Source organism: Protobothrops mucrosquamatus, unplaced genomic scaffold (assembly GCF_001527695.2).
Source record: "Protobothrops mucrosquamatus isolate PMUCROS unplaced genomic scaffold, P.Mucros_1.0 scaffold760, whole genome shotgun sequence".
NCBI classification, from domain to species: Eukaryota; Metazoa; Chordata; class Lepidosauria; order Squamata; family Viperidae; genus Protobothrops; species Protobothrops mucrosquamatus.
This window is the reverse complement of record NW_015387029.1, coordinates 5157-23785: the sequence shown is the minus strand read 5'-3', so window position 1 is coordinate 23785 and position 18629 is coordinate 5157. Positions and strand designations below refer to the sequence as shown.

At 40.9% G+C, this 18629-nt stretch overlaps 1 protein-coding gene across 1 annotated transcript; it reads right to left on the bottom strand.

The window, feature by feature from the left end:
- Positions 1-6612: 6612 nt before the first annotated feature.
- LOC114922749 (vomeronasal type-2 receptor 26-like) lies at positions 6613-17958 on the bottom strand. The gene is made up of 6 exons (XM_029284611.1): positions 17920-17958; positions 17543-17775; positions 15139-15430; positions 11476-12303; positions 10704-10922; positions 6613-7671 (listed from the first exon to the last, which is right to left on the bottom strand). Exons 1-6 carry the CDS (start codon positions 17956-17958, stop codon positions 6613-6615), a joined length of 2670 nt encoding a protein of 889 aa, XP_029140444.1.
- Between the last annotated feature and the right edge of the window lie 671 nt (positions 17959-18629).

The following is an 18629-nucleotide window of genomic DNA, read 5'->3' as shown; positions in this document are numbered from 1 at the left end:
TAATAATAATAATAATAATAATAATAATAATAATAATAATAATAATAATAATAATAATAATAAAGTTGGAAGGGACCTTGGAGGTCATCTAGTCCAACCCCCTGCTCAGGCAGGAAACCCTATACCATTTCGGACAAATGGCTGTCCAGTCTCTTCTTAAAAACTTCCAGTGTTGGAGCATTCACCACTTCTGGAGGCAAGTTGTTCCACTGGTTAATTGTTCTTACTGTCAGGAAGTTTCTCCTTAGTTCTAGGTTGCTTCTCTCCTTGATTAGTTTCCATCTGTTGCTTCTTGTCCTGCCTTCAGGCGCCTTGGAGAATAGCTTGACTCCCTCTTCTTTGGGGCAGCCCCTGACAAACCCAATTGCAGCAGCTGTTCCTTATTTGCTTTAGCCTCCAGTCCCCTAATCATCTTTGTTGCTCTTCTCTGTACTCTTTCTAGAGTCTCAGCATCTTGTTTACATAGCTGGTTTATTTATCCCCACATGGCAGGGGATGAAAAGTTAGTTTCCAACTTCTCCCATAGTTCTTAACAATGTGCAGGAGACTTTCTCAAGATGTTAGGCTGCCTTAAACTCTACAGGAGTATTGTCCAAAAACCAGTTAGAGCCAGAAAACCTGGCTGCTGTGTATTTCTTATGAAGTGGACTTTCTTTATTGTTGACTATTGTTGGAAAGATACCAACATTCATCATAAACCTCTGGTCTTGGTAAGGTAACAAGAATTGATGCATGGTGTGGAGTCAAACAGAGGACCCAAAGCAAATAATCAAAGCTTTTGTTTAACTCCTTCCAAATACTGAGAGAGACCCCACCCAACTAAAGGATACACTTGTATTTATACATCTAAGAAAGGCAGAGGAGACTAATGCATAAGCAACAGAGGATGTATTAATTGGTCAGGGATTTCGAGTTACTATAAGTAGTAGAACTCAGCTTACTGCCTGCACTGGTTTTCCTTCAGAAATCCAAAATGAGGAATAAAGCAATAAAGAATAGGGTAGGGAGGAAAACATCTCCCATAAATCAAAAGGAGGAAGTAGAATGCCAGACACCAAAAGTTAAAAAAAATCGATTGCAGATCCATGGGACTGTTGTCCTAACATAATAATTTGTGTCATTATGTCTCTGTCTCTCAGTTTGATTTAATTGATTGCACTCAACTTAGAACTGGTTTTTGCCACATAAGAGGTATACAGTTTCAGTGGCCACTCTCTACCCCATTTCTTAGAAGAGATTGTCAATTTAGTCTCTTGAGGTAAAGGTCTAATTGTTCTGTCTGGAACAGGAAGAGGATGTGTTGAAATTAAAGTGGGGCTCCTATTAATTCAATTTTCAATTCAGAATAGAGCTGGAAGATAGCTTGGAGGTCCTTTAGTCCAACCCCCTGCTCAAGCAGGAGACACTATATCAGTGATGGCAAACCTTTCAGAGACCGAGTGCCCAAACTACAAGCCAAAACCTACTTATGTATTGCCGGGTACTGGCTGGGCATGGCCACTGGGTGGGTGTGGCTACGGTCGTCATGGCAGACTGGGTGAGTGTGGCCAGGGTGGGTGTGGCCACTTCAATGTTGCTCCTAGGGAGGGATGCCTATAGGGGCCGGGCAGGGTTGGGGGAGATCCAGGGGTCTCTGGTGGGTGGGGCAGTGGTCAAGAGGCTCGTCCTACAGGGTAAGGTGAGGTGAGGGAGGGAGCAGGGTGGGAGTGCCATTGCCGTGGGGCAAGGCGAGGCAGGGACCAGGGTGGGGGCTGGTTGCAGACAAAGGGGGGCTCTGGTGAGGAGGAGGAGGAGGAGGAGGAGGAAGAGGGTTTAAGCAAGCTTAGCAACCAGAGTGGGGACCCCCCCCCCAAAAAAATGCTTCGTGGGTAACCTAAAAGCATGACAGAAGAGACCAAAACCTGCTGCAACCACCCAGCACATGGGAGGGGAATAAAAACCAAACAGCCCCTCCCCCACCAATCCTCAACAGAAATGCTCACAACAATGAATGCTTTGGATAGGGGGAAGAGCGTGGGCAGGCGGGTGTCTTGCTCAGCTGATGGCTTGGGGGGAAAGAGGCAGCTGTACCCCCTCCCAAACACTGCCCTCTCACAAAAGCAGGATGAAAACTCCATTGCATCCAGTTTTGGTCACCAGGATGTAAAAAAGATGTTGCCAGAGCTCCTGCTGGATGGGGCTGCTGCTGCGGTTGCTGCACTGGGGCAAGGCAAGGCAAGGCAGTTGGCAGGGCAGTGATGGCCTGGCTGTAGGACCCTGAGGTGCATGAATTGGTCCATGTGGGGCAGGCCGAGCATGGGGTGAAGGATGGAAGGCAGGATCAGAGGGCAAGCCTGAAATGGCATCCTGACTCTGGCAGAGGGCAGCTCTGGGCTTGGGCTTGGGCAGGGCAGAGCAGAGGAGGTAAAAGAGTCCTGGATGCCTTTTGGGGACAGGAACTCCCCACTCTTCCCCTTTACCAGGGCCATTGGAAGTGTAGTGGCAGGTGGGAGGCTCATCCCACATGTGTGGTTGGAACTAGAGGATAAGATTGGATGGCAGAGGCCAAACAGGCAGGGGTCATGATATGGCAATGATAATGACCAGCTAGATTGCCTTGCTGCAGCCCCACCATCTGTGTTTACATGCCTGCAACCACCATGGCTGAAACAGGGCAGGTGGCTGGGTAGTTGCCCAGCACATCCCATGAGCCAGATCGCATGCCTCCCCCCTGTGCCTCTGCTTCTGCCTGCCACTTAAAGGGCCAGCCCAACTGCCATAGTGCTTGGACCCACCTGCACTGCACGGCTGCAGGCTCTGAGGTGTGCAGGTGTGGTGCACATGGGGAGGGGTTGAGCATGGCTTAATGATCCAGCTCACATCCAGCTGGCTATTGCTGCTGGCCAATGAGTGGCTGAGGAGTGAACGAGTTGCAGCTGCTGCCAGGCACTGCCAGCCCCCCGTGTGCTTGCCACCTTCCACCTTCCCTGACTGGGCTGGGGTGGGTCAGGGCGAAGGTGGTGGGAAACAGCCCCTCACCATCTCCAGGGCAGTCCCACAGGCCAGATCTAAACCCATCACAGGCTGGATCTGACCCATGGCCTTGAATTTGGCATGTCTAATTTAGAAGAAAGGTTGAGCCTTAGCACATGGAGTGTAAAGAACCTTAGGGTTTTCTCATCTTTCTTCTACAACTACATTAAATGACTGGGTGAGATCATCATCATGTGGGATGATCAGCATTTGTATTGTGCCTATCCTAGATTTGTGGCTCTGCTCAGAGTCCATTATGCCTTGGTCACTTCCCATGTAGAGTACTGTATTGTTCTTCCTATTGGGCTGCCCTTGAAGACCACTTGGAAAATACAGTTGTTCAAAATGTGGTCTAAATGCTGGCTACATACAATGCTGGCTACATACAATGCTGGCCATTTCTAGGTTCATCCATGTTGCATGATCTGCACTGGCTCTCAGGTTCCCTCCAGGTGCAATTTGAGGTGCTGGTTATCACCTTTAAAGCACTACATGTCCCAGGGTTATCTGAGAGGTACCTCCCTCTTTTAGCTAGGAGGTTGGAATGACTGCCATACCTTGAGTGACCTTGGAGGAACATATAAAAGAAATCTGAGTGTGATGTGGGGTCCTGAATTGAATTACATCTGTGCAGACTCTCAGTAAAGACAAATCTCATAGAGCACCATGGTTTACTGAGGGGCTCCAAGAGATGAAATTGCACAAGAGATGATTAGAATATTGCATGCAATTGATATTATTTCCTCATCCCACCCAGGAAACAGCCCCACAATGATGAGGGAACACAGCGGAACATGGTTGGTGGAGGATTTAGATTCTATCATTTTAAGAAAATTGAATATTAGTAGAGATTTCTACAAACCCTCTGGAGTCTATGGAAGCAAACATCCATGCTCCAAAACCCTTTATATATTATTATTATTATTATTATTATTATTATTATTATTATTATTATTATTATTATTATTATTATTATTATTATTATTATTATTATTATTATTATTATTATTATTAAATCAGTGCTTTCCAATGCTTGCAGCTGGGGCTGGACTATGAAGTTAAGCCAGCCTTTCTCCTGTTGGTTTCTGGAAGGCTTCTCCTGGACCGATCGGNATTGTATTGAAAAGAGGAAGCGCTCGGTTGGTATCCCGGCTTGCACTCGAGGAGGTGGTCAGAAAGAGGGGGGATGTAGAAGGGGAAGGAGGAAGGAGGAGTGGTTGTGGGTTAGAGGTAGGAAGGAAAGGCAAGTGGATGAGGGCGGAGGCAGGTCGGGAACTGCTGAGCGTTTCTGATAATGTATTGATTTGGATTGGTTTTTTTGTGTATGTTTGTATTATAAATGCATCATATTACTTATTGTTTAATTATAAAAATTAATAAAATTTTCTTATAAAAAAAAAAAAAAAGGGGGACAAAATGTTGAAATAACATAGAGATCTTTAACACAAGGCTGTCAATTGTTCAGTTGGTATTTCCAGAAAAAAAAACTCCTGGGACATGATTTTATAATACTTTACTGAAAATTTACATTGGCACAGAAGAAAGCAAAACCAGCTCTGGTTTTGCTGCTCGAAGGCTTGTTTAGTTAAACAATAGACATTGTTCAATAGTAATATTTCTTCTTGTTATGGAAACAGTCTACTTCTCCTTTGAGTGGCCTTGTCTCTCGGTTGCCTAGACATCATCCCTCCCACCTTTCAATTCCATTGTCAAGATATGATCAAACAAGAAAATCTAGGTGAAAAAGCAAATCACTCTTTACACAGGCTTTATTTCCATGCAAGGCATTGGACCTCATTGGGGATAACTGGAAGACATGGAAAACCAAAGGCTGGGTATTTGTTGATCACAACTGATATATTGAGACCAGTCACAGGACTTGATAAGCAATGATTAAATAGACAAGATTGTTCTTTATTTCATGATTTCTTAGAAATATTATCCAATTCTAAATACATCTCAAAGTGAAATATAAATGTGACCTATTCTTGGCACTAGCCCAAAGAACCCTTCTGGTTTCACTACTCCTACATAAAGAGTGGATGACAGTTGTATTTAGGATGGCCTTTGCAGAGCTTTCTGTTATGTGCCAGTTGCACCCATGAGACTCTAATAAGAGTCATTCATGCTCTGAACAACTTCCAAATGGACTATTGGAATGCACTCTACATGCGCTGCCTAGAAGAGCATCTGGAAGCTTCCACTGGTATAAATGCAGAATTAATGCCTTACACATGGATATGACCAGGTCATTTGACCAGGTCATTAGGTTTGAGGATCACAGGAATATCTATCTATCTATCTATCTATCTATCTATCTATCTGTCTGTCTGTCTGTCTGTCTGTCTGTCTGTCTGTCTGTCTGTCTGTCTGTCTGTCTGTCTGTCTGTCTGTCTGTCTGTCTGTCTGTCTGTCTGTCTGTCTGTCTGTCTGTCTGTCTGTCTGTCTGTCTGTCTAGCTAGCTAGCTAGCTAGCTATCTAGCTAGCTATCTACAGTATCTATCTATCTATCTATCTATCTATCTATCTATCTATCTATCTATCTATCTATCTATCTATCTATCTATCTATCTATCATCTATATATCCCTCCATACATACAGACACACACATGTACATCCATACATATGTATATACATAGAGATTATGTGTATGTTTACAGATTAAATGGATTTAAAGTGTTTTAATTCTTGTTTTCATTGTTTTATATCTCAGGATCAAGTTATAGATTTTAGAAAGGAGGGGAAATGCAAGTTGTTATGCTCTTTGTAAAACGTCTAATAAAAATTTATTTCAAAAAAGTGAGGCAACATAAGGGAAGGAGAAATAATGCATGCATATTTATAAGTAATAACCTAATAGATCTGCTTTTCTGTTATCTACAGAGAACAATGGTCTTGGTTGGAAGAAATTTTTGAATGTTGAGATTCATAGGGTAATAATAATAATAATAATAATAATAATAATAATAATAATAATAATAATAATAATAGTAATAATGATGATGATGATGATGATGATGATGATGATGATGATGATGATGATGATGATGATGATGATGGAAGGGACCTTGGAGGTCATCGAGTCCAATCCCCTGCTCAGGCAGGAACCCTACACCATTTCAGACAAATGGCTGTCCAGTCTCTTCTTAAAAACTTCCAGTGTTGGAGCATTCACCGCTTCTGGAGGCAGGTTGTTCCATTGGTTAATTGTTCTCACTGTCAGGAAGTTTCTCCTTAGTTCTAAGTTGCTTCTCTCCTTGATCAGTTTCCATCCGTTTTCTTCTCGTTCTGCCTTCTATGAGAATGTTCGAATAAAAATTACCATGGGTCCTGGGAGCTGAAAGGCTATATTCCTTAGGTCTCAATTTGTCTATTAAACAGATTTTAGTCACATTAATTGACAGGCAACTAGAAAATCCTGGCACTCTTATATACGAGAACTACAGCAAGATTATTATATGCTTGAAAGTCAAAATATTTGATGCTACTCACAATGGAAGATCATGCTTCATGTCATCATTTTTTTAGAAATGACAACCCTAACCCTAAACAGACCTTAAAGTCAAATATATTGTAAATGTGGCCTATCTCTGCATTAGTTAGTTATTCTTGTTTCTTACTATATTTTCTCTACAATTCAGATTGGGTTTCAGTAGGATAATGTAGCATTTGGGAAAAAAGATACAAGCCAAGAGAGCAGTTCCAGAGGCCAAAATGGAGAAGATCTCCACAGCCACCATGGCCTTCCCTTTGGTGCTCAGATAGGTGGGGAGGAAGGTGATCCAAACACTGCAAAATATCAGCATGCTGAAAGTAATGAACTTGGCTTCGTTAAAGCTGTCAGGCAATTTCCTAGCCAAAAAAGCCAAAATGAAACTGACGAGAGCCAGGAAACCCAGGTAGGCAAGGACAGTGTAAAACATTAAAGCTGAGCCTTCATTACATTCCAGGATGGTCTCTCCTACCAAGGAGTGGAAGTCCAAGTTGGGAAATGGGGGAGAGGTTATTAGCCAGGTGGCACAAAGACTTGCTTGGACCAGTGGACAGGCTAAGACAATGGAGTTGGTCAGTGGTTTTCCTAAGAGTTTCCTTGTACTGTTCCCTGGCTTGGTGGCCATGAAGGCCAGAACCACCATGACAGTTTTAGCCAAGACAGAGGAAACTGCAAGGGAAAAGAGGATGGCAAAGGCAACTTGTCGGAAGAGACAGGTAAACTTCTCAGGCTGACCAATGAAGAGGAAGGAACAGAGGAAGCAGATCAGGAGGGAGACCAGGAGGATGTAGGTGAGATCTCGATTGTTGGCCTTGACAATTGGCGTGTTGCAATGTTTAAGAAAAATCACCAGGATTGCAGATGTTATCGCAGAGAGAAAAAGAGCAAGAGATGCTAAAATGTATCCAAGGATGTCTTGATAGGAAAGGAAGTGGAGCTTCTTTGCAATGCAGTGGTTCTTATCCTTATTGGGGTATTGGTGTTCTGGGCAAGGGTCACAGTGAGCTCCATCTGAAATTAAAAGTTTAGCTTTTTCAGTTGCACCTACCATGAGGAAGGTCTCTGTCTCCCACAGAGGGCCTAAGTTGTGACTCATGTCTGCAGCAGACAACTCAAAAAGAAAGTAATAGAATACACCATAGTCCACCAGAAAGGTTAGATCTTCCTTGGTTTAAGATGAATCAGGGGATGTGTTGATAATGCACAGGGATCTCTTGAGTTTTAATGGTCTTATAAGTTGGCTATTTCAATTCGGATTAGAGGTTTTCACTCTATATTGGAATACCAATATATCTGTCATCCACAAATCCTGCTCTTTGATTTTTGTCTACATTAGTTTTTCTCAATGTCAGCAGCTTTCAGATGTCTGGACTTCAACTCAGAGAATACTGGCTGGGAAATTCTGGGAGTTGAAGTCCACACATCTGAAGTTCACTCAAGTTGAGAATCACTGAAATACATTATCTATTGGTGTTTGCTGAGAAGATCACAACAAGAGAGACAAACACGGACATTAATGCAGAATGGGAGGTGGGTGAGAGAAGGTATCCTTAGCCTGATCAAAAGTGATTCTCAGGAGAAATTTGTTTTAGGAGGGCAAAAGGAAAGAAACACCAAAATGCACAATGTACAGTAAATGAGAGTTCTGTGGCTTCAATTCTATGCTAAATATTTCAAATATTTTGTTTTCTCCTATCACTCAGATTTAACTTTTGCACTGTCAGAAATTTTATACCAAGCAAAGAGAGATTGATTTTCTTCTTTCTCCCAAAGATGTATAGATTTCTCTTGGAGATCTCAATACTAAAAAAAAGAAATAAAAAAATCATAAATAAGACAAATTAAGAGTTGAGCCCCCAACTATAGGAAGCCAGTCATTCAGGATAGTGATCAGGAATTTTCCCATTTGTATCTAATATTAACAGAATAACAGAGTTGGTAGGGACCTTGGAGATCTCCTAGTCCAACCCCTGGTCAAGTAGGAAACCCTATACCATTTCAGAAAAATGGTTGTCTTTTCTTAAATCTTTTCTTAAATACCTCCAGTGTTGGAGCACCCACAACTTCTGGTGGGCCGCTGTTCCACTGGTTAATTGTTCTCAATGTCAAGAAATTTCTCCTTAGAGGTAGGTTGATTCTCTCCTTGATTAGTTTCCATCAGTTGCCTTGGAAAATAGATTGACCCCTTCTTCTTTATGGCAGCCCCTTAGGTATACAAAGACTATTATCATGTCACCCTTAGTCCTTCTTTTCATTAAACTGGAGATACCCAATTCCTACAACTTTTCTTCATATGTTTTAGCCTCCGGTCCACCAATCATCTTTATTACTCTTCTCTACATTCTTTCTAGAGTCTCAACAACTTTTTAAATATTGTGGCAACCAAAACTGGATGCAGTATTCCAAATGTGGTCTTACCAAGGCATTATAAAGTGATATTAATACTTCATGTGACCTTGATTCCATCCCTGTGTTAATGCAGCCTAGGACTGTATTGGCTTTTTTGACAGCTGCAGTACACAGTTGGCTCATTATGAGATTGCCTAGTAGGACTCCAAGATCCCTCTTGTAGTTATTGATACTGGCATAGTGTACAAGCTTATGAAGCTCCCTCTCTATCCTGAGTCTATCTTCTGGGGTGTTGGCTATTCCTGCCAGCTTCATGTTGTCTTCAAATTTGATACATTCCCCTTCTATCCCCTCATCTAAATAATTGATGATGATATTGGAGAGTATTGGGTCTAAGACAAATTCTTGGGTTTCCCCACTCCCTACATCCCTCCATGCCTGAATGGGAGTGGAACAGAGTGGAGGGACTGACCAATTCTTGCCCTGGAATTATTGTGTATTCAGTGGTGGGAGGACAGGACTTCCAAATTTACATTCCTAAAGAGAGATTTTTATTTATTTTTATTTATTTTTTATTTTATTTTATATTATATTATTATATTATTTTATATTATTTTATATTATTTATATTTTATATTTTATATTATTTTATTACTTTATTTTTATTTATTTTATTATTTTATTTTATGTTATATTATTTATTTTGTATTGTTTTGTTTTATTTTGTTTTATTTCCTTATTTTATTTTATTTTATTTTATTATTTATTATTTTTATTTATAGTATTTTTATGGCCCCATCTTTACTGTCCATATCTTACTGCATGTGCAACACTTAATTAAAAAAATACATACAAAATATTTAATAAAGATTGTTATTATTAAATATTATAAGAACTGTAAAAAAAAACACAAAAAAGGGACCCTGATGTTCCCCATGGTCAGGGAGCCATCGCAGGCCCTCTGGGATTCCCAGTCTGATAGCCAGAGTTTCTTTGTCCCAGGAAGATCTACAATGAAAGGAGGTTTCCCAAATTGGCTGTACCTGTCTGATTAGAAATGGTCCCTTCTGGACAAGAGTCACATTGGTAGCAGCAAATCTGCTTGCCCTCTGGAACTCGTCTTCTCTCTCCTGGCTGGCACCTCTTCATGCCACACCTGGCAAAGGGCACCTTCTAAGAGAGAAAAGAGAAATGCTTGAGTTGTCCTAAAAATGAACATGCTTCATTTGTTGTTTCCAGCTTCCTATTTCCATTTCAAGAAGGTCTTCAAAAGAAAGGGTTCACCAGGAGCTAAGGAAACCTGGAATAGCTCTTGGAGAATTCAGATGAGGGGCCTTCAGAAACCACCAATAGTTGCTGCAGATTATTACTGGGACCTTGACATACAAAGGAAGGCTTTTGACACTGAGCTAAAGCTTTTCTAAAAGAAAGAATCACGAGGGTCCAAATGAACAGGAATGGTCCATGGAAAACACTGTTGCCTGCTCTTCATGGCATCCTGGGTTTCAAGCAGAAAATCCTTTCCAATCGCATTGCTTCATGTCTTTTAATTCAGATTGCTTTTATTGTATTTTTCATTTTGTTGTTTCTGTACTGCCTATAGTTGTATTATTGGTGAGATGGGTAAAATATTAAAAAAAGTAAGTTAATAAATAAATAATAAAAAATTAAAAAAATGAACCTGCCCCAAATGATACCTCAAATGTGTTACACTCAAAGCAGGTTTTTCATAAAATGTCTGCCACATTTTCTGATTCAGTAGATCTATTTTCCAGTTAGAAGGATGTTGGTCAATCCCAGGAGAGAACGAATCTTTTCCTGAATTTACAAGATTTCCTTCCAGCTCACCTCTGTAGCCCAGATGATTGCACTGGAGTTAATGGTGAAATCCTGGCCTGGGGGAGCCCCAGAATGTATTTGCCCAATTTTCATGGGGACAAAAGATTGATTGGGGAAAAGAACCCAGTTGAAAAGATCATAACTAGCAGATCCCAGTCCATTTTCTGAGAAGAAGACTTCCTCTCCAGCACTGTTGTTGAACTGGATCTTCCTCAAATAGTCAAGAAGCTGAAAGAAAGGAGACCTTCAGAAATTGGAGTACTTGCTTTAAAGGTACAAATAAGACATCACGGCTTCGATCGTTCTGTGATGACCATCATCTTAACAGACAGGGGTATAGATGAAAAGCTAGATGAGTTTTCTTGGTGGAGATCTGAGCTATAAGGAGGAACAAAATTATCTGACTGATACTGTTCAACAGCTGAACTGTTCAACAAATGGCAAACTGAACAAATGGAGTGGGATCACATAGGATGCTAAATTATAGAAACATAAACCAAGGTTAAAAGGAGTTGAATGTCTCCTTCCAGATTGGATTCAGGGTGTACCTACTGAGGGAAAACTTGATGATTCTATGGATCTTACATACATCTAGTTGGTTTACTTCTCTTTCCCTCCTCTATCCCTTTTCAATTAATTTTTAATTAATTTCTGTTTTAATATGCTTTGACTTTCATTGAGATAGGGTAGCATATAGCTATTTAATCAGTAATTGGTGAAATGCACCCGGGAGCTTCCTCTCTAATCATTTGTGGCCTGAGTAAAAAAATACATAGATTACCTGCCATGACTGGACATTTGAGATCGTCTTTCCAAGTCTCATCATGGTTGGCCGTGCTTCTGATCCATACATTGCATGTAGAGCGTGTGCCAGAGCATAAATGCCATTGTAGATATTATAACTTTCACCTGTCATGATTGTTTCAAATATATAAGATGGTAGATTCTGCAAATTCTCCTTTCCTGTACATTGTCTTTTCCACTTTTTAGTGATCTCTCCTGGTTTGTGGATTACACAATCAAACATTTCTTCCCACCATAGTGGGAGTAAATCATCTCCTTCTGGGTTCAAAGGGTCTAAAGACAGGAGAAAATGGCTGAATTCTGAGAAATCCTTTGTGTGGTCCTTAAAATGCAAAGCCCCGTGAAAGTACTTTCTAAATTGCAATACTTGTTTAGATCCCACCACACTAAAATCGCAAAAGGAAGGTAGGATCCAAACTTTCCGAAATGACATGGATTGTCCATAACTAAGAAGGATGAGCAACACCATTGAAATAATAGTGGAGTCTCCAAACAGAGTAATCACTTCAGCTTCCTGAAACATCTTGAAAATAAGTGGTCCCATCACTTTAATAACAAGAATATCAAAATTGAATATTTTAGGCAAGGCCAAGCAGATCTCCTTCTCCTTGAGCATTGGCATCAGAGTTGAGGTGAAATGTTTTCCACTGTCACTTTCAGAGGGAATAAGCCCAATCCAGTTCCACTGGAAATACAGGAGCAGCTGGACTAAACCCATATACTGAGGAAATTCATTGGGATTAATCCGGAAGAAGGAAGGATAAAGGGTTCTGTCTCCTTGAGAAAACTCATAGCTGACACAGAGCTGGAGAAAGTGAGATTTTTTTCCCAAAGACAAAGAAAATTTCATGGTGACTTTAAGGATCTCAATTGTTTGGTTATTGTTCCACCAGTTAGAGTAGCTCACCCTGAGTTGCAAACTAAAGCTGCTTCACTTGTTAGGAAATGCCACCATATTGCCTGGTTGTGACGGGTCAGAACATAAGGGAAGAAAGTATTAAGCTGATACAGAGAGTAAGGGAACTCATCATCTGGTGTTGTTGGAGCTCTACCCCCCACCTTTGGGGCTCAGGGGAGCTCCACGACTCCCAAAGACTTCAGGGCTGTATCTTTCGTACGCTGGCCGTATTTGCTGCAATATAATAGTGTGAATGTGGAAGTGGTTAAACCTCTACTTTCCCCACAGCAATTGGCTGCCACAGCCATCACAAGAGGTCAGGCAAGAAAACCCCCACCCTTAGATGATGTGGTGGTTGGGGAGTTCAGGAAGGCACTGGGGAAAGATGAGTGGTTCAGCAGCCATAAGAATCTCTGTTCTGTGCAAGATAGGTTAGCTTGGGTTGGAGGAAAGCTCTATGTGCCTGCCAATCAAAGATTGAGAATCATGCAGGCCTGTCACGATTAAAAAAATGGCAGGACACTTTGAGTTTGTAAAGACTCTTCATTTCCTCAAGAGGCAATTGTGGTGGCTGTGCTTGAAGAAGTACATTGAAAGTTATGTGGCTAACGGCACTATTTGTGCTGCTGCTAAACACAGGCAGGGAAAAATGCCTCACCTCCTGCAGCTGGTGGTGAGCCCTTCAGCCCCCTGGAAAGAGATCTCTATGGATTTCATTGTCGAGCTGCCTGAAATTGCGGGAAACACTATCATTTGGGTCATCACTGACTTGTTTTCTAAACAACCCCAATTTATCCGGTGTCAGAAGATCCCAACAGCTAAGCTGTTTGTGCAACATATCTATTGCCTTAATGGTGCTTCAAAATGTATAATATCTGATAGAGGTGTCCAATTAATTTCTAAGTTCTGGAAAACCTTTTTGGACCTTCTGGGTTCAGTTCAGGGCCTGTCATCTAGTCATCATCCTCAAAAAAATGGAGGAACAGAATGAACAAACTCTATTCTGGAAAATACCTCAGTTGTTTTATTAATTATCAGCAAGACAATTGGACTGATCTGATGCCGTTTGCTGAAGTGGCTTACAATAATGCAGTACAATCTAGCACTGGGTTCATCCCTTTCCAAGTGGAAAATGGCCAGAGTTTCCTTCCTATGCCTGAATTGCCTGCTACTAAACCCACCATTCCTTCCCTAAAAGAGTGGGTTCATCAATTGCATAACATCTGGCCAGTAGCTAGAAAAGCCCGGGATGAGGCTAGGGAAGCTTATAAAGCACAGGCTGCCAAGAAAGGAATGGAACCTAAACCTTTCCATATTGGAGATAAAGTTTATCTCTCCACAAGATTCTTACAACCATTGCATAATCAAAGAAACTGGACCCAATTTTTTTTTGGTCCATCTCCTATTAAATCATTATTAATCCTGTTACAGTAGAGCTAGAACTCCCTAAGAGTTGGAGATAAATCCACCCAGTTTTCCTTTGTAGCTTATTGAAACCTGAAGTCACCTCCAAATTAAGACCTGTGACTGCTCTGGCTCCTCAACCTATTATGATTGAGGGTGAGCAACACTTTGAAATTAAGAATATTTTAGATTCCTGCAAACATCATGGGTCCATACAGTATTTAGTGGCCTGGAAATACCTGCCTGCTTCATAGAATGAGTGGGTTTATAAGAAACATGTTAGAGCCCCTAGATCAGACATGTCAAAGTCGTGATGTCACGTGACGTCATGTGACATATCGGAGCTTTTTTCCCATTGCTGGCAATGAGGTGGGCATGGTTTCTTGGTGATGCATCTGGCCCGTGGGCCGGCAGTTTGATACCCCTGCCCTAGATTGTGCAAATGCTTTCATGCACACTATCCAGATAAGCCTGATTAATGTGTTTCTTTTTGTGTTCTTTTTCTACTTCCTGTTTTGTTTTTCAGGTGGATTTGTCTTTCTATTAGGGGGGGTGAATGTCAGAGCCCCTCAATTGTATTTGCCTTTAATCCTTCCTTTTTTCCCTCTCTTGCTTTTGCCTATGTATTTTTGGGGCTTGCCATACTATTGGAGGAGGGTGCCTGCTGCAGGAATATTATCTACTTTATTCTACTCTGAGATGCCCTCCTTCTGGGAGATAGGAATGTGTCCTGAAAACATCTGCCTTATCTCCAGAAAATGGAGCCGGAGACTGTTGAGAAACGAAACCAGGAGAGACCTTGAGAACCCGCTAAATCTCCAGCTTCTCATAACACTATGGCATCTGCAGATTGGCTGGATTTCAACTGGACACTGGGGGGAGGAGACGTGAATTGCTTTTTTGATGTAATCATTTATGTGCCAAATCTCAGACCTTGCTTTGCTCTCTTGCCATAACTAACTCAATAAAAAGTTTCTTTTGAGACAATGCCTGTTTCAAGAGTTCTGCTTTCTTGGGAGATCTAGTTGAGGCAGGTCCGTAGAACTGCATTGAAAAAGTAGCTACACTTTTATGAAAGTCGAGAAATAATTCCTCTTGGCAAGTATAGCATTTCAGTATTATCTCATCCTCTCTCTCTTTGGAGTTATACTGTATAAAAATGTATCTTGATACATAAAATATAAAAATAAATTCAACAAAAGCATAGATTCTCTAAGCCATATACCCCTGATATGCCACCCTCCCACCCCCCCTTCAAAATAACTTGGCTTCATCTTTGGTGGCTGTGTGTTTCTGTTCTTTGTCTACCTCATATTGTATGCAGTGAAGCCCCCTTACCTGTGGGACCTTGTAGATGCTGAAGATGGAGGCCATCTGCCTTGAGGATTTTGGGTTGCCACTTCCAATGACAGAGAGCAGAGTACCGTGCCTGCCACATTTATAGCCTGGAACCATTTGACCTTGCATGGAGAGCAGGGAGAGGCTGATAAAGGAACTATTCCTCTCAGTCTGGTGATTGTCGTAGATGTGGAAGCCAAGGGTGATGTTGGGAAGGAGAAGCAGATCCTTGTTGATCTCTGTGATGGCAAACTTCAAGGTCAGGAACTGCTGGTAATTTTTGAGTATAGGCCTATAGTGAGAAAATCATTGGGACACACATTACAGCACAACATCTATGTGCTGGTGGAATTAGAATTGCCTTATTCTGGTTTTATTTAGAGCAGCAAATCGCATGTTTCATTGGGCTTGGTTTTTTTTTCAAGGAAATACCTTGATTAAACTTGGATGGCTTTGTGAGTTTGGACAAAAGCCTATCTTTCCTTATCATGAACTATTTTATACCCCATGTCATCCCTCACTTCTTCATTTTCCTGCAGTGATTAGAATCCTTCCCAGTTGCTCCTTTACAACCCAAATGAATTTGGTTCTCTCTTTGAGCAGCTTCTTCCGGTCTGGTAACTGTTCCTGATCACAACACTCCAGTTGGGTTCACAGCATAGATTTACATAGATTATTAATGAGCACTGCTGATTCCAAAACTGAGCTTTATTTTTTTTCAATATGCCACACTGGAAAAGGACTGAGCTTTTATTTAAATTTTCCACTATGATTTTCTGTGTAAATTAATACAATAAGTCAACTTCTTCCCCAGGCCAGGACAATTTCTAATGTTTTATCATCCTCCTCACATTTTATATTGTTTCTCCTCTTTCTGATGATGAATTCTAAAAAGATTGAGAATTATAGTCTTTAAAAAAATATTGACTCAATTAACATGTCATCCATCCATTAAGTCCATCTCACTGCCACAAAGAGGAGGAGGTCAGCTTATTTTCCAAAGCACCACAAGTCAAGACAAGAAACAATGGATGGAAACTAATCAAGGAGAGAAGCAACCTGGAATTATAGAGAAATTTCCTTACAGGGAGAACAAGTAATCAGTGGAATGGCTTGCCTTGCAGAATTGTGGGTGCTCTATCACTGGAGGTTTTTAAGAAGAGACTGGACAGTTCACTTGTCTGAAATAGTATAGGGTCTCCTGCTTGTTCAGGGGGTTGGACTAGAATAGAGCTGGAAGGGACCTTGGAGGTCTTCTAGTCCAGCCCCCTGCTCGAGCAGGCGAACCTGTACCAACTCAGACAGGTGTCTGAGACTCAGACAGATTGTCTAGTCTCTTCTTAAAAATCTCCAGTGATGGAGTGCCCACAATTTCTGGAGGATAGCTGTTCCACTGGTTAATTGTCCTCACTGTTAGGAATTTTCTCCTTAATTCCAGATTGCTTCTCTCTTTGATTAGTTTTCAACCATTGTTTCTCGTCCTTCCTTCTGGTGTTCTGGTGAACAACCTGAACCCCTCTTCCTTTTGGCAGCCCCTCAGATACTGGAATACTGCTATCATGTCTCCCCTATTTCTTCTTTTCTTTAGACTAGCCAAACCCAAGTCCTGCAGCCATTTTTCGTATGTTTTAGTCTCCAGGTGTTTGATCATCTTAGTTGCTCTTCTCTGAATTTTTTCCAAGCTCTCAACATCTTTTTTGTGATATGGTGATCAAAATTGGCTACAGCATTCCAGGTGTGGTCTTGCTAGGGTTTTATAAAGCGGTACTAATACTTTGTGTGATCTTGATTCTATGCCTCTGTATATACAACCCAGGATTGTATTAGCTTTTTTGGTTGCTGCTGCACACTGCTGGCTCATAGTCAAGTGATTGTCCACTAGGACTCCAAGGTCCCTCTCACAGTTACTGTTTTTAAGCCAGCTCTCACCGAATCTGTACTTGTACCTTTGATTTTTCCTGCCTAAATGTAAAACTTTGCTTTGCTCCACATTGAAACTCATTTTGTTGGATAGGGCCCATTGTTCAGGTTTGTCTAGATCTTTTTGTATCCTAAGTTTGTCTTCTGAGGTGTTGGCTACTCCTGTCAGTTTGGTGTCATCTGCAAATTTGATGAGTTCCCCTTCAATTCCTTCATCTAAGTCATTGATGAACATATTGAAGAATACTGGGCCTAAGACAGAACCTTGTGGTACCCCACTGCTTACTTTACTAGATGATCGCCAAGTTCTATTCTGATTAACTATCAAAGAGACAATATTTAAATTTTATTGAGAAAAGTACAAAGTTTTGAGCTACCCCATGACATTGCAAAGATTACTACAACAAGTATTTCTGAAAGGAATCCTTGAACGTAAAATAAAGCAAACTATCATCTATATATTTCTGTTACAGGTGAAACTTACAGCAGCTCATAAAGAATCTTGGATGGTTCTTTAGTAAAAGGTGGATTGTTTAAGTATTGAATGCTTGTCAGATGCAAATTCCCACCAATGATGAGATCACCAGGCCTGTAATATTCTTGCTGAATCTGGAAAGTGTTTGCCAACACACCCATGTTTGGCATCTTCTTAGCATTAGCTGGAGGTAGGAAGCATAAGAGCAGTAGCAGGTGTGGAAGCTGAGTCATTCTTGTCACCTTTAGATCAGAAATCAAGGATTATGCAGAAGCTGAATTGCAGGTAGCACTTGGATATCTCACCAGAGCTTTAGCACAATAGGGACAGGCCATGTAATCTGGATGGTCTTGGGGCAAATTTATATCAACCATGTTTTCTCTTACCTGTGTTTGGGCTTTCATCAAAGTGGAAATGAAGGCCATCTAAGTCTCACCAAACCCAGGAATTCATTCTTTGCAAGACAAGGCAACGTGACATATGACATAATCCTGCCCCAACAGGAAACATCAGAGCATATTTTTTTGTAAAGCAGGTATATCTTGTAAGATTTTTTTGGGCAGAAATCCACAGGGAATGCATTAACAATTACTGTTCTTTTAATAATTGCAAGGAAAAGGGCTTCCCACTTAGGATTAAATTTTGCTTGTGCACCAAACATGAAAAAAACATCTTTATGTCTCTTGTGATTCACAGAGCAGATGAAATTGAGAGTGAAGGTGAAGTTGGGTATTTGACATACAGTACATGAAACTGAGCACCTGAAGTCAGTGTTGGTTAGATTGAGCCAAAATCCCTGATTTTCAAGGTGCCTCAGTGAGGCCTTCTCTGTTGGAGGTCAGTAGCCATAATGACATTGATCAAGCCGAAGTAACCCATTTTAATAATAATAATAATAATAATAATAATAATAATAATAATAATAATAATAATAATAATAATAATAATAATAATAATAATAATAATAATAATAATAATAATAATAATAATAATAATAAAGTTGGAAGGGACCTTGGAGGTCATCAAGTCCAACCCCCTGCTCAGGCAGGAAACCCTATATCATTTCGGACAAATGGCTGTCCAGTCTCTTCTTAAA